The 23,083-nt window shown below is 39.7% G+C and overlaps 1 protein-coding gene across 1 annotated transcript; it reads right to left on the bottom strand.

Moving 5' to 3' along the window:
* Window positions 1-455: 455 nt before the first annotated feature.
* On the bottom strand, window positions 456-18,175 carry THOC3 (THO complex subunit 3). The gene is made up of 6 exons (XM_019450369.2): window positions 17,828-18,175; window positions 16,909-17,065; window positions 15,278-15,482; window positions 8,080-8,241; window positions 7,860-7,960; window positions 456-1,038 (listed from the first exon to the last, which is right to left on the bottom strand). The coding sequence occupies exons 1-6, from the start codon at window positions 18,092-18,094 to the stop codon at window positions 875-877; spliced, it is 1,056 nt and encodes a 351-aa protein (XP_019305914.1). The 5' UTR covers window positions 18,095-18,175; the 3' UTR covers window positions 456-874.
* Between the last annotated feature and the right edge of the window lie 4,908 nt (window positions 18,176-23,083).

Raw genomic sequence — 23,083 nt, forward strand, 5'->3', positions numbered from 1 at the left:
GGCATGTGCTTTGCTTTTTAAGAATTAACTGGTTTATCCCTTCTTCACTTTGCCACCAGGGGGCACAGCCTCAGGCCCTCATTCTTTGCATATTTCTATTTTAACTTCCCCAGTCTTGACATTCTATTCTAATCTATATGTCTTATCCTGATTTGGGATTTACTTATATTTTAATACTTTTCTCAATGTTTATCATAAATTTATTGTCTACAAATCCTTGTACATTTAGACCAGTTATACATACACATAAACTGAAGACTTTAAGGATTGCTATTGCCATACACTTCATGCTAGGTCCCTGCATTTCCAGAGTTCTTGGTTAGGACATAAAATGATAGAAATACAACCTGTAAATTCAATCTGAGATTTTTTTTTTTTTAATGCAAAACTACATCTCCCTGTAATAATATAAAAAAAAAAAAGCAAAAATACCATAACTTTTCAAGTCTTAGAAGTCCCATAATTAAATTCAGTTTTATTAAATGCTCAATTCTCAAAAAGTATGTACATTTCTTTATTATAAAAAATCTCCATCCCCATCTCACCCTCCCTCACTCACTCCCCCAAAGTAGGTATTGTCCACACAGAAACAAACACAACAAAGTCTACCATACATCTAAAAGCAGGGAAGACAGGAGGTCCCCAGAGGACAAGATATGCTGGTGTTATGCAGAGCCCTCCTGCAGGGCGGAAAGAATGGGAAGAGCTCATAATACAAGAAGGGAACTGGAATAGGCAGACTGACAAAGACGTATATAATTTATACCAATTTACAAATACTTGAGGTGCCCACCAACTCCAAGAGAACAGACCAAACTAATACACAAAGGAAGGCCTCTGCCAGTGCCTCCTCTCCCTACATCAGGTCCCCCTATCAGGAGTCATTAGGAAGCCCAAACAGCTTCACAGTTCCTGCTTCCCGACTGCTGTCATATTTGCCATCTTTGTCATCACAGGCAAATGCCAGCAGAGGCCTTTTGGGGTGCCAAGCCACGGTGAAGGTCGGGGACTCACACTGCACCTCCCATAGCTTGTCTCCTATAAAAATCAATATAGAGAAACCAATAAATATGTTAATAATAAGAAACCACATTCATGAAGTACTTGCCTACATTAACTCACTTAATCCCCTTATTAACCCTATAGGATAGATACAGTCATCACCCCATTTTACAGAGAACACTGAAGCACAAAGAAGGCACAAGTCAGTAGGTGGCAGAGCAAGATCTGAATGCAGAGGCTGTGCTCTGAACGTACTCTGTCTCCCTAGGAAAACAGTAGTAGCAGCTACCATTTGTTGAGCACCCCTTAGGAATCAGATGAATTCTATTTTATTTTAATAAAACACAACGACATCCCAGCAAGATAGGTAACGTTTTAAACCCCATTTTATAAAGGAACAAGTGACTTAACAGTTAAGTCATACCTCAAGGAAGCAGCAGTCAGCACATGAAGTCTGTTTTCAAAGCTACAGATCTTTCTGCTAAATCACAATGCCTTGCAAATAGATAGATTTCTTTTTCCAAAACGTTATTCTTCCTACTTATTGAAATTAAACAGGATTTTTCTAAAGCCATTATCCCTTTAGTCCTGCTTTACTTTTCTTCAACCTTAGGGTTAAGATTAATGTAGTAAAGCATCAGCGATGTGGTGTTAAAGATGCAGACTGCATTAAATTATATACCTGAAATTGGTCAACTATATGATAAATTATATTTCTATAAAGCTCTTTAAAAACATATATATATATTTATATACATATGCAAATACATGTGTGTATAGGGAGAGTAGGAGAGATTCTTTTTTTTAAGTAATCTTATTTCAGGGACAATTAACCACTCTTCATGATACTAGGATCTGGCAGTCTAGCTATACGTCTGAGCAAATTTCTGTATTATACAAATACAAAGAATAGTTTCAGAGGCTGCTACTCCCCTTTTACTTCTCTTTAGGCCTTTAACTCGAAGTCATTTGTCAAATTCACTTGGGATTGGTTAAGATAAAGAAATTTATGCAGTTCAAGAAAACCAGGGTAGATATGAAGAGGCCTTCTGAAATGTTTCCTAAATAAACATCTTGACAGTTTTACTGGAAAGCTTAATCTCTGAATGATAAAGAAGGTGCTATCTGGGTGAGACTGACATTACTACTCCAGACCACCAAAGTTCCAAAAGACTTGGTGTAATATGTATGATGTGTCTAAGAGCTGAAAATAAGTGGACTTTTAAAACGTATGCTATCGGAAATAAAATTCTTACTTTGTTTTACATTTAAACATAAAAATATGTAAGATATAAAATCTTACTAAACATGATTCCAAATATAGTGTATACACACACACACACATATAGATGTCTATATATAAAATATCTATATAGCGATATAGATATCTATATATGAAAAAAAAGATTGGAAAGAAATATACCAATATGTTAGGAACAGCTATCTCCAAATTATAGGCCTATATGTGACTGTTAGTTTCTTCTTTATATTTGTTAGCATTTTCTAAATATTCTACAATGAACATGTATTACTCTTATTTTACAAACTAATATACAAAGACATGCTTACTGCATAAAATTCAAACAGTACAAGGGTACAGAGCAGCACTGGGCAACAGAAACTTCTATGGTGGAGACATTCTACATCTGTGCCATCCATATAGAAACCACTAGCTACATGTGGCTACTAAAGTCCTTAAAATGAGCCTAGGGTGACTGAAGAACAGAACTTCTCATTTTATTTAACTGATTTCATAATAATAATTACATTATAATTTAAATTAAAATTTATCTTTTTGGGGGGCACCTGGGTGGCTCAGTCGGCTGAATGTCTGACTTCGGTTCGGGTAATGATCTCACAGTTTGTGAGTTCGAGCCCCACATCGGGCTCGGTGCTGAAAGCTCAGAGCCTGGAGCCTGCTTCGGATTCTGTGTCTCCCTCTCTCTGCCCCTCCCCTGCTCACGCTCTGTCTCTCCCTCTCTCTCAAAAATAAATAAACATAAAAATTTTTTTTTAATTTATCCTTTTTCCCTACTGCAGTCTTCTCCCAATCTTCTAAGTCTGAAATAAATTCTTTCTTTCTTTTTTAATATATTTTTTTAAACATTTATTCAGTTTTGAGAGATAGAAAGAGAGAGCATGAGCAGGGGAGGGGCAGAGAAAGAGGGAGACACAGAATCCAAAGCACGCTCCAGGCTCTGAGCTGTCAGCTGATGCCAAAGAGTCCGATGCGGGGCTCAAACTCATGGACCATGAGATCATGACCTGAGCCGAAGTCGGACGCTTAACCAACTGAGCCATTCAGGTGTCCCTGAAATAAATTCTTTCAAAAGTCTTTCTACCAACCTAGCTTTAGCTTCTTCACCTAAATGGGAACACATCACATGCACTGATTGGCTACTTGTTTTGCTCATTCAGTAAAATGCCTTGCCAATCTTCCATTTCGGCACATACAGAGCTATGTTTTTTCTCTTGGCACACTGTAATATGGATGCATCACAATTTATTTAATTAGCTCATCATAATGAAAATTTGGACTATTTCCCATTTGTGCATAAAACAATGCTGTAAATATAATTGTGCTTCTCTTTGATAATCATTTGACTTTTAGTTTTTAGCCTCAGTTATAAAGAAAATTAAAAAAAAACTTGTTAAAAGTATTTGAACTGTTTACAAAAATTAATACAGCCATATTTGATATAGTTCTGAAGATTGTATGTGAACTAAATCACATTTTATATGTATTACGTGAGGCAGACAATTAAACTTGCACAAAGATGGCATGGGAAAAATAGCACACACTTGCACTGTTAAGAGCAAACACTACGATAACCTTTCAGTAAGTGGTTTAGTCCTTTACAAAATGTGAGCACTTCGGACTCAGTCAAAAATTCACTTCAATAGTTTACCCAAAAGGATGACCGCATTAGTAAAATGAAGTACATAAGGATATTTCTCACAGCATTATTTATAATGGTGCAGATGAGAAACCACCAAATAGATGGGCAACTTAAGTATCTACAGGCATATATATGTATATACTGGCAGTTTAAGTATATACTGATATAATTCAATGGAATTCTAAACTGCATGAAAAGTGGCAGTAGAGGGGCACCTGGGTGGCTCAGTCAGTTAAGCATCGAACTTCGGCTCAGGGAATGATCTCGCAGTTCATGAGTTCGAGCCCCGCATGGGGCTCTGCACTGACAGCTCAGAGCCTGGAGCCTGCTTTGGATTCTGTGTCTCCCTCTTTCTCTGTCCCTCCCCCGCTCACACTCTGTCTCTCTCTCAAAAATAAATAAACATTAAAAAAAAAAAGTGGCGGTAGAGCTCAACAGTCATGGCCATGTAAGAAGCTATAACATCCTCAAGTGAGGCAGCCACATCCTGGAGCAGGAGAGTATCCATGCATCACATTAACAAGGGTGACAAAGGAGCTGCACGTCCGAATGGCTGGACAATACTCAACACAGTGTCATCAACAGAAGCATTGCTAAATTGTGGAATCTCAACTTTTTAATTTTATTGTTTGATGTTTTCTACACAGTTTCAATTCTTTTACTAACGTATCATGTATTTCCAAAAACAATAGAGCTACATTACAAAATAAATCTGAGGGTAATGACAGAAGATGACAGAGTAGGAGGATCCTGAGCTCACCTCCTCTCAGAGACACACTGAGACAACAAGTATGTCTATCATAACTAACTGAAAATGACCTGAAGACCAGCAGAAGAGATCTTCCACGGCCGAATATAGAGAGAAGGCCACACTGAAAGGGTAGAAGAGGTGGAGACGTGAGTCAGGAACCAAACCCCTGGTGCAAATAACGACAAACGGGAGGGACATCACAAGCATGGAGTGAGGGAATCAGATCCCAAACAGGGCAAGCCTAGCCCTAAGGACCTACACTGAGAAGACGAGTTCCCATAATGTCTGGCTTTGAAGATCAGCAAGGCTTAACTTTGGGAGCTTTAGAAATCAGCGGGGCTTAACTACAGGAGAACTAGAGGGCAGAAGAGTAAACACACTAAGTTTCTCAGTCGGAGACAGCACAGAAGCAGCAACTTGAAAAGCACCTAGGGTATACATGAAGGATATTTATCGACTAATTTTAGGATGTGTGCCAGAAGGGCAGAGATCTGCAGGAGATTTCTCCAGGAATAAAAAGTGCTGGCAGGTGCCATTTTTCTTGGCTTCCCTGAGCCTAGCTCTAGCTGGACGCTTGCAGAAACCAGTTCTAACTCTCTCCATCTTCCTCACTAGCAAAACACATGCCCCACCCCAGCATTCTCCTACCACCCACCCTACCCAACCCACTGGCCTCCGCAGGCACCCCTCCAAAACAGCTCCTGCCCTGCCACACCCAGCAAGCAGCCCCAGATGGGACGCCTCCAAAGTGACACCTCCCCTAGAGGACAGGGGAGATACCCTACACAGCAGCTTGCCCACAGTTCCTACAGCCAGGCCTCTTAGCTGGCTGCACAAAGAATTAGCCCTGCCCTTCCATGTACCTGCAGCTGTTCACAGAGGCTAATTACAAGCAGCTAGGCTGAGTGCCAACGCCCCCCACAACTGAGCCCATGGCAGCTGCAGCCAGGCCTCTCAACAGCATGGGCAGCAAACCCTGCCCGGTGCGCATGCAGCAGGCAAAGCGGGTTACTGCAGCCAGCTGGGCTGAAGGCCAACCCCACCCATCAGCATGCCCATAGCAATCACAGCTCAGCCACAACAGGAGGGTGCACACAGCCCATACGGGGGCACCCCCGGTGCACCTGGTTCCAGTGACCAGGGTGGACAGCACTACAGGGCACCACAGGACCTCTTCTACATAAAACCACTACTTTCAAGGTCAGGGGATGTAGCTGACCTACCTAACACATAGAAACAAACATGGACAGTTAGATAAAATGAGGAGACAAGGGATATGTCCCAAATGAAAAAATAAGACAAAACACAGAGAAAGGACTAAACAAAACAGAGATGAGCAATATGAGTGATGAAGAGTTCAGAGTAATAGTCATAAAGATACTCAACTGGACTTGAGAAAAGAGTGGATGAACTCAGTGAGAATTTCAACAAAGAGACAGAAAATGTAAAAAAGAACCAGTCAGAGATGAAGAATATGGTAACTGAAATGAAAAATACACTAGAGAAAATCAAGAGCAGATTAGGGGATGCAGAAGAACAGACCAGAGATCTTAAAGACAAGGTAACAGAAAACAATCAAAACTAACAGCAAAAAGACAAAAGAATAATAAAAGTGAGAATAGGTGAAGGGACCTCTGCAAAATTATCAAGCATAATTAACATTCCCATTATAAGGATTTCAGAAAGAGAAGAGAGAAGAAAGGGGGAAAAATAATACCTGAAAACTTCCTGAATCTGGGGATGGAAACAGATATCCAAATCTAGGAAGCAAAGAGAGCTCCAAACAAGATGAACCCAAAAAGGTTCACACCAAGACATAATGATTAAAATGGCAAAAATTAAAGATAAAGGGAGAATCTTAAAAGCAGCAAAAGAAAAGCAAACAGTCACATACAAGGAAAAACCCATAAGCCTTATCAGCTGATCTTTCAGCAAAAACTTTGCAGTATGGAGGTTCCTCAAGAAATTAAAAACAGAAATACCATATGATCCACTAATTCCACTACTGGATATTTACCCAAAGAAAACAAAAACACCAACTGGAAAGGATACATGCACCCCTACGTTTATTGCAGCATTATTTACAACAGTGAAGATACGGAAACAGCCCAAGTGTCCATGGATAGATGAATGGATGAAGAAGACGTGGTGTATATATACACAGTGGAATATTAACCAGTCATGAAAAAAGAATCAGATCTTGCCATTTGCAAGAACATGGGTGGACCTATAGGGTATTAAGCTAAGTGAAATAAGTCAGACAGAGACAGACAAATACCATATGATTTAACTTATACATGAAATCTAAAAAAAAAAAAAAAAAGAAACAAGTAAATAAACAAACAATAGAAAACAGACTCTTTAATACAGAAAATAAACTGGTGGTTGCCAGAGGGGAACAGGTTAGGGTAATGGGTGAAATAGGTGAAGTGATTAAGAGGCACAAACTTCCAGGAACAAAAAAAGTAAGTCGTGAAGATGTAAAGTACAGCAAGGGGAACACAGTGAACATTGTAATAATGTTGTATGTTGACTACATTTACTGCAGTCAATGACTGTAGTCAATTTACTACATTATACTGCAGTATAATGCATATAACTGTCAAATCACTGTCTTATATGAAATTAATATAACATTATATGTCAACTATCCCTCAATAACGAAAAAAAAATTTTAATTAAAAATAAGTAAATCTGAGGAAATTCTTCTGTAAAATGGACACTCTTCTCCCATTTTTCTATTTTCAAATTCTGTTGGTTGTTTTTAAAGCAAATCACATATATTTGATAATTCCTAAAATTATTAAAAAATATGTATTTTTTAAGTTACACACAAGCAAAATATAGAAAAAAATATACACCACAACACTTAAAGAGATTGTATTTAGATGGTGGGACCATAGGTCATACTTTTTTCTTTCTCCTATTTTCTGTATTTTAAAATTTTCATTATAATAGAAGAATTAAAAGTTAATAAAATGCAAAATATTTTCCTAAATCACTTTCTTTCAGACCTTTCTTTTAACTCTCTGCTCCCTCATGACCCGACTATAGCAGTCATAATAAACAAACCTGTCTTAAGCAGACAAATTCATTTATGCTAATACTGGTGAAGTAGTAATGTGAAGATGAAAATACAAGACAGAAGTCCTGATGGCCACAGATGACAGAGAGAAGATCATTATGGTAGTGAGGGTTTCAGTTACCTGTCTCTACTTCAGCAATGTCAATAAAATGATCTTCTGAAGCTGATGCCAGCATTTTTCCATCATGGCTAAAACTGAGGGTCCTCACAGGCCAATCCAGCCTATAACAGAGTAGACAGAGGAGACATTAGAATAACCCAATAAGAGGAGGGCACAATTTCACCCAAAATGAAGTAAAATTAACTTATCCAGCAAGGAAAGTACTGGCAGGGCTGCTTACCTGGAAAAGCACCGAACACACACTAACTCATCCACATCCCAAAGGCTGACCAAAGCATCTGCACTTCCTGTGGCAAAGTACTTCCCCATGGGGTCAAATTTGATGCAGATGCAGTTGGAAGGATGGGCATTGATGGACTGCACAGGCTTCAGCTCTGGGTAGCTGAGAAACAAGACAGATGGCAATCAAACTATGGGAAGAGGACTATGGTACTGAGACAACAACAGGAGACGCTGAAGAAGAAAACCAAAGTAAGACAACATAATTCAAACAAAATTTTCTAAACTTTAAAAAAATAAAATTAGATTATCATCAGACCTTTCTGACAATAAGACTTTCTGCCAAAAGAAAATGGACTAATGTATTTAAGCTATACAGGGAAGAAAATATGAATCAAGGATTTTTTTTTTAGTAGGCTTCACGCCTAGCATGGGGCTCAGTGTGGAGCTTGAACTTACGACCCTGAGATCAACACCTGAGCTGAGATGAAGAGTCAGACACTTAACTGACTGAGCCACCCAAGCGCCCCAAGGATTTTTTAATTTTTTTTTTAATGTTTATTTATTTTTGACAGAGAGAGAGAGAGCATGAGTGGCAGAGGGGCAGAGAGAGAGGGAGACACAGAATCTGAAGCAGGCTCCAGGCCGCGAGGATTTTTATGTCTAGCAAAAGTGACTATCAATTATAAAAAGCTCAAATACTAAGCATAATATAATAAAGTAGTTGTAAGTTTTATTAAGTCTATAAATTATAATAAGTACGAACTCAGGGAAAACTGTTCCCATGAACCCTGTTCCTGAGGAAGCTAAAGAATGAGCTTTAACAATCAAATGACTAGAGATTCATCAGCATAGGACTGTCAATGAGCATTACATATATAGCTTCTTGTGTATGTATTGGTGGTGGTAGTGGTAATACTGTTATTCTGAGATATGTCCACATATAACATGGATAAAGGTAATAAGTAACTGTGGGATATTCTAATTCTGTAATCCCATGTCCTTGAGAACCTGAATACTCAGTTTGAAGGAAACAGTTACTTATAATATAGAAGATATTTAGTAAAATTCCTCTAGTCCTGAATTTTAACTGGAACTTATCAGTATGAATTCACAAGATATTTTATCTTTAAAAATACACACAGAGGCACCTGGGTGGCTCAGTCTGGGGCTTCTGACTTCAGCTCAGGTCATGATCTCACAGTTCATGAGTTCGGGCCCCGTGTTGGGACTCCGTGCTGACAGCCCGGAGCCTCGAGCCTGCTTCAGATTCTGTGTCTCCTCTCTCTCTGCCCCTCCCCAGCTCTCACTTTGTCTCTCTCTCTCTCTCTCTCTCAAAAATAAACATTAAAAAATTTTAATAAAAAAACAAATACATACATACACATATGCTTCCTTGCTCTATCCACTGGAAAGGTCTAGAAATAATAATCAACGTATCAATATGGACATCGGTAGCTCCAATATTATTTCTCAGAAAAAGAATCCAGGGATTGATTCTTAGAGAATTTTCTGATTAAAGGTCTGAGGCAGGAAGCATACAAGATGAACTTGGAATACTCATCATACCAGAGAGCAAGAAACTGAAGACTACTAACACTGTCAAAAAAATGACTCAGGAATCAACTTGAAGAGGCTCCCACTGGCTAAAGATGGGATAATTTGAGCTTCCATAAGGATAATTATTCCAATAGATTGAAACACATCTACCATGCTTAAATACATGAGTTTATAATCAGTCTTAAAACTAGCTGATTATCTTTGTAAGTGATAGAGAACTAATTCATTATCTGATGACAAGAAGCATTTATCCTGTCTTTTCTAAGTAAACTATATTCTTTTTTTTAAGTTTATTTTTATTTATTATTTTGAAAGAGAGAGACAGAATGTGCACGCACAAGCAAGCATAAGCAGAAGAGGGGCAAAGAGAGAGGGAGACAGAATCCCAAGCAGGCTCCCCACCCAGCACAGAGCCTGACGTGGGGCTCCATCTCACAACCATGAGATCATGACCTGAGCCCAAACCAAGAGTGGGACAATTAACCAACTGAGCCACCCAGGTGCCCCAAAGTAAACAATATTCTTAAGTAACCAAATATTAGGGGCGCCTGGGTGGCTCAGTCAGTTAAGCATCCAACTTTGGCTCAAGTCATGTTTTCACGTTTTGTGAGTTCAAGTCCTAAGTAGGGCTCTATGCAGACAGCTTGGAGCCTGGAGCCTGCTTTAGATTCTGTGTCTCCCTCTCCCTCTACCCCTCCCCCACTTGCACTCTCTCTTTCAAAAATAAATGAACATTAAAAAAAAAATTAAATTCCAAAACTAGACAGAGACCCCACTAAAAAGGAGAACTATAGACTGATTTACCTGATGAACACGGATGTAAAAATCCTCAACAAGATATTAGCCAACCGGATCCAAGAATACATTAAAAAAATTATTCACCATGACCAAGTGGGATTTATACCTGGGATGCAGGGCTGGTTCAATATCCTCAAAACAATTAACGTGATTCATTACATCAATAAAAGAAAGGACAAGAACCATATGATCCTCTCAATAGATGCAGAGAAAACATTTGACAAAATACAGCATCCTTTCTTGATAAAAACCCTCAAGAAAGTAGGGATAGAAGGATCATACCTCGAGATCATAAAAGCCAAATATGAAAGACCCAGCACTAATATCATCCTCAATGGGGAAAACCGAGAGCTTTCGCCCTAAGGTCAGGAACAAGACAGGGGTGTTCACTCTCGCCACTGTTATTCAACATAGTATTGGAAGTCTTAGCCTCTGCAATCAGACAACACAAAGAAATAAAAGGCATCCAAATCAGCCAGGAGGAGGTCAAACTTTCACTCTTCGCAGATTAACATGATACTCTATATGGAGAACCCTAAAGATTCCACCAAAAACTGCTAGAACTGATTCATGAATTCAGCCAAGTTGCAGGATATAAAATCGACACACAGAAATCAGTTGCATTCCTATACACCAACAATGAAGCAGCAGAAAGAGAAACCAAGGAATCGATCCCATTTACAAGTGCACCAAAACCATAAAATACCTAGGAATAAATCTAACCAAAGAGGTGAAAAATCTAGACACTGAAAACTAGAGAAAGCTTATGAAAAAAAATTGAGGATGACACACAAAAAAGGAAAAAGATTCTATGCTCCTGGATAAGAACAACAAATATTGTTAAAATGTTGATACTACCCAAAGCAATCTACATATTCAATGCAATCCCTATCAAAATAACACCAGCATTCTTCACAGAGCCAGAACAAATAATCCTAAAATTTGTATGGAACCAGTAAAGACCCCAAATCACCAAAGCTTTTCTTCTTGAAAAAGAAAACCAAAGAAGGAGGCATCACAATCCGAGACTTCAAGCTATACTACAAAGCTGTAATCATCAAGACAGTATGGTACTGGCACAAGAACAGACACTCTGATCAGTGGAACAGAACAGAGAACCCAGAAATGGACCCACAAACGTATGGCCAACGAATCTTTGACAAAGCAGGAAAGAATATCCAATGGAATAAGGACAGTCTCTTCAGCAAGTGGTGCTGGGAAAACCGGACAGCGACATGCAGAAGAATGAACCTGGACCACTTTCTTACACCATACACAAACATAAACTCAAAATGGATGAAACACCTAAATGTAAGACAGGAAGCCATCAAAATCCTCAAGGAGAAAGCAGGCAAAAACCTCTTTGATCTTGGCCACAGCAACTTCTTACTCAACACATCTCCGGAGGCAAGGGAAACAAAAGCAAAAATGAACTATTGGGACATCATCAAAATAGCTTCTGCACAGCAAAGGAAACAATCAGCAAAGCTAAAAGGCAACCAACAGAATGGGAGAAGTTATTTGCCAGTATCCAAAATCTATAAAGAACTTATCAACCTCAACACCCAAAAAACAATCCAGTGAAGAAATGGGCAAAAAATATGAATAGACACTTCTCTAAAGAAGACATCCAGATGGCCAACCAACACATGAAAAGATGCTCAACATCACTCATCATCAGGGAAACACAAATCAAATCCACATGAGATACCACCTCACACCTGTCAGAATGGCTACCATTAACAACTCAGGCAACAACAGATGTAGGCGAGGATGCAGAGAGAGAGGATCTCTTTGGCACTGCTGGTGGGAATGCAAGCTGATGCAGCCACTCTGGAAAATATGGAGGTTCCTCAAAACATTAAAAATAGAACTACCCTACAACCCAGCAATTGCACTACTAGGTATTTATCCAAGGGATACAGGTATGCTGTGTTGAAGGGACACGTGCACCCCAATGTTTATAGAAGCACTATCAACAATAGCCAAAGTATGGAAAGAGCCCAAATGTCCATCGATGGATGAATGGATAAAGAAGATGTGGTATATATATACAACGGAGTATTACTCGGCAATCAAAAAGAATGAAATCTTGCCATTTGCAACTATATGGATGGAACTGGAGGGTATTATGCTAAGTGAAATTAGTCAGAGAAAGACAAAAATCATATGACTTCACTCATATGAGGACTGTAAGACACAGAACAGATGAACATAAGGGAAGCAAAAATAATATAAAAACAGGGAGGGGAACAAAACATAAAAGATTCATAAATATGGAGAACAGAGGGATACTGGAGGGGTTATGGGAAGGGGGATGGGCTAAATGGGTAAGGGGCATTAAGGAATCTAGCCCTGAAATCACTGTTGCACTATATGCTAACTAACTTGTTTATAAATTTAAAAAATTAAATTAAAATAACTAAATTAAATTAAATTAAAGAATTTACAGAGCCATTGCTGGGTAAAAAAAAAAAAAAAAAGAAGAGGTAATTTAAGACCTAGACACAGAAAGGAACACAGCCTGAAAAGATTGGATCTGGGGAAAATTCAAAGGGAAGCCTCTGTAGTGTTTTCAGCAGGGGTGAGACATAATCTGAGTTACTCTTCTACAAAACCACTGTCACACTGAATTGTCACCATCTCCACACCAGACTGTGGGTTCCTGGGCACAGAAACTAGCTGATCTTCACATCTGTACTCTTGGCACTCAGCCCAGGTCTGCCACAGGGTACATGTTTAATGGATGGTTGAATGAACGTCCTTGCCCCTCAAAAAGAATAAAATCTTGCCATTTGCAACTATGTGGATGGAACTAGAAGGTATTATGCTAAGCAAAATTAGTCAGTCAGAGAAAGACAAATATCATATGACTTCACTCATATGAGGACTTTAAGACACAGAACAGATGAACACAAGGGAAGGGAAGCAAAAATAATATAAAAACCAGGAGGGGGACAAAACAAAAGAGGGTTACTGGAGGGGTTGTGGGAGGGGGGATAGGCTAAATGGGTAAGGGGCATTAAGGAAATCTACTCCTGAAATTATTGTTGCACTATATGCTAACTAATTTGGATGTAAATTAAAAAAATAAAATTAATTTTAAAAATAATAATAATAAATAATAGTAATAATTAACCAAATAGCAGATGAGAGGAAATACCTTATATTCCAACAAATAAATAAGCATGTGAAATCAGCTAAATTCAGACTAGGAGAATATCTGCAGGTTTTCAACGACTAAATTAGAAGTAAAAGAAGGATGCAAAGTGACTTGGTAGTGTAACATACTTAAAAGACATCCAATTTTTTTAAATACACAAAACTAGAGTATCTAGAAATGCATACATGGTCGCTAAAACTATAAAGAAATACTATAAAAATCAAGATAGTGTTTCCTTTTGAGGAGGGGGAGATATGAACAGGATAAAGCATGTTTGGACTTCTGGGATGGCCAACAACTTACATTTCTTGACTTGGGTGGGGTTACAAAGATGTTGGGCATATAATGGCTCATTAAGCTATACATTGTTTTAAGTGATTTTCTGTATCTGTGTTTTATTTTCTGATAAAAAGGCTTTAAAATAAAAAAGATATAGAATCCTTACTAACTACAGAATAAAATGCAAGCTGCTAAGCATAGAATTCCAGCCTTTTATAATCTGGTCCCAGATTATATTTCAACTTTATCTTCCCATTTTCAGGCCCTTTCTTCAGACACCTTATCTGCCACCACTCCCAGCAACTCTGACCTACCAACTATTCCCCAAATAGACCATGCTCGTTCACAGCAGTTTCATCCACTGTATGGTTCCCTTTTGCTGATTCTTAAAATTCTCCTCAACTTTCAAGGTCAAGCTCAAAAGGTGCCTCCTTCAAGCTCCAACTCCCACAGTCCATATAAATTTCTTTCCTTGGGGTTCCATAGCAAACTCCTAGACTCTCTAACATAACCTATTTCATACTGCCTTGCATTACCCACCCAGAATAACAAAAAGAATAGAATCGACAGGCCTGAATTTCAATTCCACCATTTCATTCATTTACAGAATACTTAATGAGATCCTAACTCTGTGTAGCAGGTATTAAGTTAGGCACTAGGGATTTAAGAGTAAACAAGTTACACACGGTCCTTACCCTCATGGAATTTATAGTCTAATGGAAGATACAAATAAACATGAAATTATAACATAGAATGAGAAATGCTTCCAACAGGAAGTACATAAAATAAGCTTCTGGGGTACCTGGGTGGCTCAGTCGGTTAAGCATCTGACTTCAGCTCAGGTCATGATCTCGCGGTTCACGAGTTCGAGCCCCATGTCAGGCTCTGTGCTGACAGCTCCGAGCCTGGAGCCTGCTTCAGATTCTGTATCTCCCTGTCTCTCTGCCCCTCCCCTGCTCACGCTCTGTCTGTCTGTCTCTCCCTCTCAAAAATAAACATAAAAAAAATAAGCTTCTAACCTGGGGAAGTAGGATGATGATGAAGATGGCTTCCCTGAAGGGTAAGTGATATTTAAGCTAAGACTTTATGGGTACAAATTATCCACAATTCAAGGTGCATCTACTTCTAGTGCTCACTAGTTGATAGTGATTTAACCTCTGTGAATCCCAGGTCCTCATCTGTCAAATAAGATGCATACTATCAACCCCCTAGAATTTCTGTGATGACTTAAGTAAAATATAAGGGGCCTGGCTCAAAGGTGCTCAACAGAGGTTAGGATTCTTTATTATCACTTGTCCTTTGACCTCCTTCAGGACAGACTCAACATCTAATTCATCTCTGTATCCACCACAGCACCCAGCACAAAGATCAGACAGTTCCTAAGCTAGAACCCTCTCACCTGAGGATGTTGATACAACCATTGCCATTTGTCAGGAAGAACATGTTATTGTCATTATTCCAAGAGATTTCATTGACTTCAAACTTGAACTGCTCCTCCGCTTTGGAACGGTGTGTCTTGGCATCAATAAAGGTCACCACATCATCCTTGTTGCCCACAGCAATGGTCTGTCCATCGGGACTCCAGCAGATATTAATGTTCTCCCCTGGAAACCCAGATATAATCAGCAAGATACTGTTTGCCCATAATCCTCCAGAGGTTTATTTTTTTTATCATACAAAGACCAGACCTATTCACTAAGGTCCTAGTCAATAGAAGGGAATGACCACTTACTCAACAATTTTGAGACCAGCACATTCATCTACAAATTTCCCCCCTTTGGGTCCTCACAATAATTCTCTAATGGACACTTCATTATTCCCAATTTACATATGAAGAAATGGAAGATAAGAGAGATGAGCCAAAATGTCAAAGCTATGATGTAATAGAGCCAAAATCTAAGCCAGATTTAACTCCAAAGCCTCTTATTCTTACACCAACATTTCCCAAACTCCAGTCATTCGAATGCCACTTTCACAATTTTTGTCCTATGTTAACAGCTTTATTTCTTTACTCAAGACTTTTCTTAAAATTGACTCAAAACATTTCTTAAATAAATTTAGTTTCAATTTAGCAATGAATTCTACAGGCTAGTTCTTTTTTTCTGGTACGTATTAAGATATATACACAGCCAGTTTTGAATGTTCATCCATGTTACACCTAAATCACACATGCATTACCAGCCATCTACTTGGAGAAAGCACTACAACATTCCATGTCCAGGTACCAGTCTTGTCAAAAAGTCCAGTGGCCCACAGTGAACACATTGATTAGAAATGTCATCAACTTTACCAATTCTATGATGCACATTTTTTTCACACTTTATTATCTATAATGTACCTTAAAATGCAACAGGATGCATCTCAAAATTTTTGGTGCATCATGGTTACCTAGAAGCTTTATCTTCTTTCCTACTAGCACATAAAATATTGGTGCATCTTGTAATCAATGACATGTTAGTCAATAAAATATAATAAATGGCCTCAAGGTTTACAGAACAATACCTGGTGAAGAACAGATTCTACAAACATACTGCACGACTTCCAGTTCATTTTGTCCCAGACCACCAAGACCATTCATTCCAAGATCAGCCATTTCTAGCCTATCAACAGTTTCATAAATTCTCCACACATCTGTACATGCAGTTCCCTCCTAGAGCCGCCTCCTATCCCCCACCAACCCACTGTACCCTGACCACTAAATCCCTATTAGCTATTCTAAGAGTTTGCTCAAATTCTGTGAGACCCTCCCTGTCTCCACAGGCAGACTTAAGCATTTCCATTCTGAGTGTCCATCTTTTAGACCTCTCCAGTTAAGACGAACCATGTCATATCACGTTAGGGTTTTTTTTACACGTACGTCTCTCTCCCTGCACTAAACCCAGTACAGGTCCTGGGAGCTGGAGATTGTCTTATTCAGCCCAGGATGTCTCATACCTAACACAAGGCCACAAATAGAGAAGATAATTCAGGAAAGGCCTGTTGAATGACTAGAAGAAGCTCATTCCTATTGCCCTTTCTCTGAAGAGTCACCTTTAGTGTTCACAGTGGCAATGCATTTCGTAGTCCTCACATCCCAGATGCGAATGGTTTTGTCTCCAGACGCGGTGACAAAGAGGTCAGGATTACTTGGGTGCCAACAAAGCTGGTCCACACTATCCCCATGTCCCCGATAATTGTTTTCTTTAACCTGAAATAAGAGGATCCAAACATCACTACACACAAAAGTACCTGCCTCCACATGTAATTTTTTTAACCTTATTCAAACTAAAGTACCTTGTGACCAACAAAGATCTGGATAATTTAAAAGACACCAATCCTTCCAAGCCCTTTCTGCCAAACTACTCCCAATACCCACCCATACTTCCTCCCCAATCACTCTAAACTGTTCTGAGGTTTGGGTTCCATACCAATGGCCTTACTCTTTTGTCCTCCCTGTCCTTCCTCCTTCTTTCTGGTTTTCCATCCTTACTCTACCACCCAGGTTCCCAGTCTTGCTCATCCCCACAGAAAGCCCTATTATTTTCAGAAGGGCCCCCCTCACCACCATGGGGACCTCACCAGCACCACAGCACCCTAGCCACTCCTCACACTACACAACACCTTCCTACCACTCTCGTACACCCCCATCTCACCCCAGTCCCATCCACCCTCCTCACCACCCGTCTTCATCTCCCCCCCGCCCCCCTCATCTGAACTCCTCCTCACGACTACACTCCCTCGCACCCCCACCTCCCTCTTACCACCGCCGTCCACCTCTCCACCACACCCCCTCCTGATCCCTAACCACCAGCCTCATCACTCCCACACTCCTCTCTCGTGCACTGCACACCCCCAACATCCCCACACCCCTTGCCTCCACCCCCCTTTTCACCCCCATTCTCTCCCTCAACACCACACCTCCCTTTACCACGGCCCCTCTCTCCTGCTGGGCCGGTCCCTGACAGCTCACCAACCGGTCCTTCTCCAGCAGGAATACGCTGGCCGTCTTGTCGAAGGACCCCGAGGCAAGGCGACGCCCGTCGCAGCTCCAGGCCACCGAGTGCACCTTGGCGCTATGCGCAGGGAACTCGCGCGTCTTGCTGTGGCCGCGAAACAGCTCCTGCATTCCCAGCACGTAGCGTGTTGGGCCGCTGGTCACTGAGCACCAGGGAGCCATTGAGCCAGGACCACTCTGGCCCAGCGCCGAGGGCCCCATGGCCGCCGCAGGAACCGCCATGACAAGCTCCCGGTGGCCCGCGAGGACACGGCCGCTTTGGCCCAGTCAGTCCTGCCGCCGCTGCCGCACGCCTGCGCCCGGAAGAGACGCTCTCCCCTGCACAGCCGCACTGTGGGCCATCCGGAGGCGACTACAAATCCCGGCATGCAGCGCGCGACCTTCCTTACTTTTCAAATACGATTACGATTTAAGTATCTTTCACAATTAATGATTCTAAGGATTTTAGGGCCTATTTCCCCTTACCTACTGCCAGGTAGATATATTTGTATCCCTATTTAATTGAAAAAGAAAACCAATGCAATCCTTCTAAACCTCAGTTCCCCATCAGTGAAAGACATTTTTTTTCTAGGGTTGATCCCCACCCTCAGTCCCCTCCCTTGGAGCAGAAGACTCTCCACACTCTGGCTGGTGAACTAGGGGTTTGTGGGTGTCCACAGTTCAGGAGGGGAGGGACTGAGAAGGAGTCCAGGGAAGTCTTTAAATAGGCAAATTCTCCGCTTTTAAAAGGTACTACTGGTGAGTGATAGAAGCAGAAATATGTTCACTTTAGTGCAGAAGGCCGATCTATACAGCCTGCATAGTTCTGATAAGGAGCATATACGTACTGGTTGCTACATTCTTAAAAGGTCCCATGATTGCCTGTATATCCCACCACTAGTTAATATCCAGCTAAATGATAAGCATCGGAGAAGTCTTGCAAAAATAGTTTTACGAGTAGAAATTCAAAGAAAACATTTATGATCTAATACTCCCTGCACATCCCCGCCCCCTTTAACAGTAAGCATATAACCACTGGCTGCATATAGCAAAAGCGTGGATCTTTCTGCCCACGTCCTGTCCCGGTGCCATTTAAATAAACTTACTAAGTTGCACTGTAAAAACATCTCAAGAATTCTTTCTTGACCATCAGCGTTCAATGATCCCGCAACACCATATATATGCACATGATTACATATGCAAAAACATAAAAGATACAGAGTAAACAATAAATGCCTACCTGTGACACACACTCCCTCCTTGATTATATATTTCCATCCTTACCACGCCTACCTTAAACCACAAGTCCAGCAGTTTCTTGCTGAAGAAACCAGTGGTAAGTTGCCACGACAACCAAAGCCCTGGAGAAGGACTGTGGGCTGGGAGAGAGGTTTGGAGGTAAGCAGGTGGCTGGAAATTTGTTTAAAAACAAACCTTTTTTTAAAAGGATAATATAAAAAAAAAAGTGATATGAGCACTTGGTAACAAATATAGAAAATACAAAAGGGAATAGAGTAAAATGAGTAAGTTTACCTCCTGTGTCTCCAAATTCCCCTTCTGAAAAACATTATTAAATTTTTGTGTGGTCTTCCAGAGACAGTTTAAGTGTAAAAAAGCACCTTTGGAAAGGTAGATTGGTCTGTATATATCCTTCCCACACCACCACCGCCCAGCAAAAATGCAGCCTTCCTTACATAAATTGTTTTCTTTGGTAAGCACACATAATCTATAGTATATGCTAATGTCTCATTCTATTTCATGGATGAGTCTTTAATGACATGCATGTATAATAGTTTATTTAACTGATCCCCTTAATCGACAGTGTCCTTGAATTTGCTTTTAGAACAATACTGCAGAAGGGTCACCCTGAGGGACTCAGTCTGTTAAGCTGGGGTTGTCTGTTGGCTCAGGTCATGATCTCACAGTTCATGAGTTCAAGCCCCACATCCGTGCTGCCAGCACAGAGCCTGTTTGGGATTCCGTCTCTCTCCTTCTCTCTCTGCCCTTCCTCTGCTCCTGCTATAAATAAACAAACTTAAAAAATAAAAATATATATATCTTAAAAAAGAACAACACTGCAGTAAATATGTTTATAAACTTGCCTATGCAAGTTTCATTGTGCATATATGCACTTTTTTATTTGAATAGATATTGCCAAAATGAAAGCATTCTAACAATCTCTATTTCCATCGGCAACATAGGGAAGTGTCATAAGATCCTAAATACTAAATGAATCCACATGTAAAGCACATACTCTGATGAAGGCCTTAGCAAATAAGGCCCTTCTCTTTCCTCCATATTCTTCTCTACCCCAGTGCAACCACAAATTCTTATAGACTTCAAAGCTTTTTAGACTCCAAAGAATACCCATGAAGTCCACTAAAATCTTGGGGTAGGAGACCATTTGGTGTCTAGCTTTCCTTCCTTAAACTTTTCAGGAATTTTCTTCATATGCTAGCTTTTTTTTTTTTTTTTTTTTTCCTACAAACACAGAGGATTTCTGTCTCTGGGTTCCAGATAAGGAAACTAAAGAAGAAAAAGGCAAAATGTTCTGCTCCAGATCACATGGTTGTTAATGGACAGAGCAAAGATTAGAACTCAGCTGTGACTGATTCCAAAACCTACACTCTTGACTCTCAGTTCCTGAAACCTCCATGTTATAAACATAATTCTTCGTATTTCTGTATTAATTTTATATTTTTGTACACTATGTGTGTTTTTTATTTCATTTTCCCTTGTGCTCTTTTTCTATATTCTGTAAACAGAAACATTAGGACCTCAGTTGTGATAAGTGTACCCTGCTGGTCTTCACTGAGATGGCGCATGGTACAACTGTTTTGAAGGTGGAACAGCATACGTGTGGGGGCTATGTGATTGAAGGCAGAGAATCTCAAAGGAGAGATAAAATTCAGGGAAACAGAGGCATTGGCCATTTTTTTTAAACTTGTATTTAGAGAAATAATCAAATTTACAGAAAAGTTGCAAGAACACTGCTAATCCGATGGCCCGGGTTCACCTAGTTTTAGCATTTTGTTTCCTTTGCTCTCTCTACCCATATACATATCTTTTCCTAAATGTTTGGGAGTAAGTTGCATATATCATTACACTTTGCCCCTAAATTTTTCAGTGAATATTTCCTAAGAGCAAGGATATTCTGTTTCCTATCTCCAGGATAGTTATAAACTTTGGTAATTTGAACAATAACAGAATTTTATCTACTGTATTTCAGTGGTGTCAGTTTAGCCAGTAATATCCTTTAGAGCATTTCTCCAGTACACGATATAGTCTAGGATCTGATATTCTATTGAGTTATCATATCTCCTTAGTCTCCTTGAATCTATAAAAATCCCTCAGCATTTCTGTAATCATTTTGATATTCATATTTTTAAAGAATTTGTCTGATGGACTTTTTATAGTCCCTTTGTCACCAAAATTTCTCTTTCAGGAGCTGATCTTTGCTCAACTCTGAAGGATATTTTTACATATGGGAGTCTTTGGATTTTTAGGGTCATTCAGGGCAGAATCAAGATATAAATAATAACAGAGATATAAATAATAACAGGATATAAATAATAACAGAGATGACAGGATGTATAGAGGGGATTTTCAGGGGGTGAGGGAAACATCCTACAGTGAAGGAAGAGTAGACAAGGAAAGAAGGAAGCTTGAGGTTTAAGTCCTTTGATAGTGGGGAGCTTTGGAGAAGCTGTTGTTACAAAAGAAAACAGGAAAGAGCCTGTCACTTCAGGCAAATGATGGCAGATATACTACACAAACCCTTTAAACAACTGTCTTAAAGATGCTCAAGGAATTAAAGGAAGAGGGGCATGTGGGTGGCTCAGTCAGTTAAGCAGTCGACTTCAGCTCAGGTCATGATCTCGGAGCTCATGAGTTCGAGCCCCATGTCAGGCTGTGTGCTGACAGCTCAGAGCCTGGAGACTGCTTCAGATTCCGTGATCTGTCTCTCTCTTCCTCTACCCCACTTGTGCTCTGTCTCTCACATACACTCTATCTCTCTCTCTCTCTCTCTCTCTAAAATAAATAAGCATTAAAAAATTTTTAAAGAATTGAAGATATGGAGAAAGCAAAAAAAAAAAAATATGTGAACAAAATGGAAATACAAATAAAAAAATAGAAAACCTAAAAAGAAACCAAGAAGATATTCTGGAGATGAAAAGTACAATAACTAAAATGAAAAATTCCCTAAAGGTATTCAAAGGCAGATTTGAACAGGAAAAAGAAAAAAAATCAATGAACTTGAAGATAAGATCATGGCCATTATTGAATCTGAGAAACAGGAAAGGGAAAAGATTGAAGAAAAGTGAACAGAGTGTAAGGAACCTGTGAGATACTATCAAGTAAACCAACATATACACATTATAGGGGTCCAAGAGAGAGAAAGGGGGTACTAAGAAAGTATTTGAAGAAATAAGGGCTTAAAACTTCCCAAGTTTGGGGTGCCTGGTGGTTCAGTCAGTTAAGTGTCCAACTTTTGGTTTCTCAGGTCATGATCGCCAGGTTCATGAGTTCAAGCTCCATGTCAGGCTCTGCACTGACAGTGTGGAGCCTGCTTGGGGTTCATTCTCTCTCTTTCTCTCTCTCTCTCTCTCTCTCTCTCTCTCTCTCTCTCTGTATACACACACACACACACACACACACACACACACAATCTCACTCTCAAAATAAATAAATAAACTTAAAAAAAAACTTCCCAAGTTTGATAAAAGACAAATATAAACATCCAAGAAGCTCAACAAATTCCAAGTAAGATGGACTCAAAAAGACCCACACCAAGACAGATTATAAGCAAATTTTCAAAAACCAGAATGTATAAAAACAGAGAATCATGAAAGTAGCAAGAGAGAAACAACTCATCACATACAAGGGATCCTCAATAAGATCATGAACAGACTTTCATCACAAGTTTCATAGGCCATAAGGCAGTGAGTTGATACGGTCAAAGTGCCAGAACAACAACAAAAAAAGTGTCAACCAAGAATCTTACATCCACCAAAACTGTCCTTGGAAAGTGAGAGAGAAATTAAGACATTCCTAGATACACTAAAGCTAAGGGAGCTTGTTACCACTAGATTTTTCCTATAAGAAATGCTCAAAAGTCCTACAGGATGAAAAGAAAAAAACAACAGAAAATAAAACTCAAAACAATATGAAAAAATATAGATCTCAATAAAGGTAAATACATGGGCAATTACAAAAGCCGGTATTTTTGTA

The sequence above is a fragment of the Panthera pardus genome, unplaced genomic scaffold, assembly GCF_024362965.1.
Source record: "Panthera pardus isolate Hobbes unplaced genomic scaffold, ASM2436296v1 HiC_scaffold_2, whole genome shotgun sequence".
In the NCBI taxonomy this organism is placed as follows: Eukaryota; Metazoa; Chordata; class Mammalia; order Carnivora; family Felidae; genus Panthera; species Panthera pardus.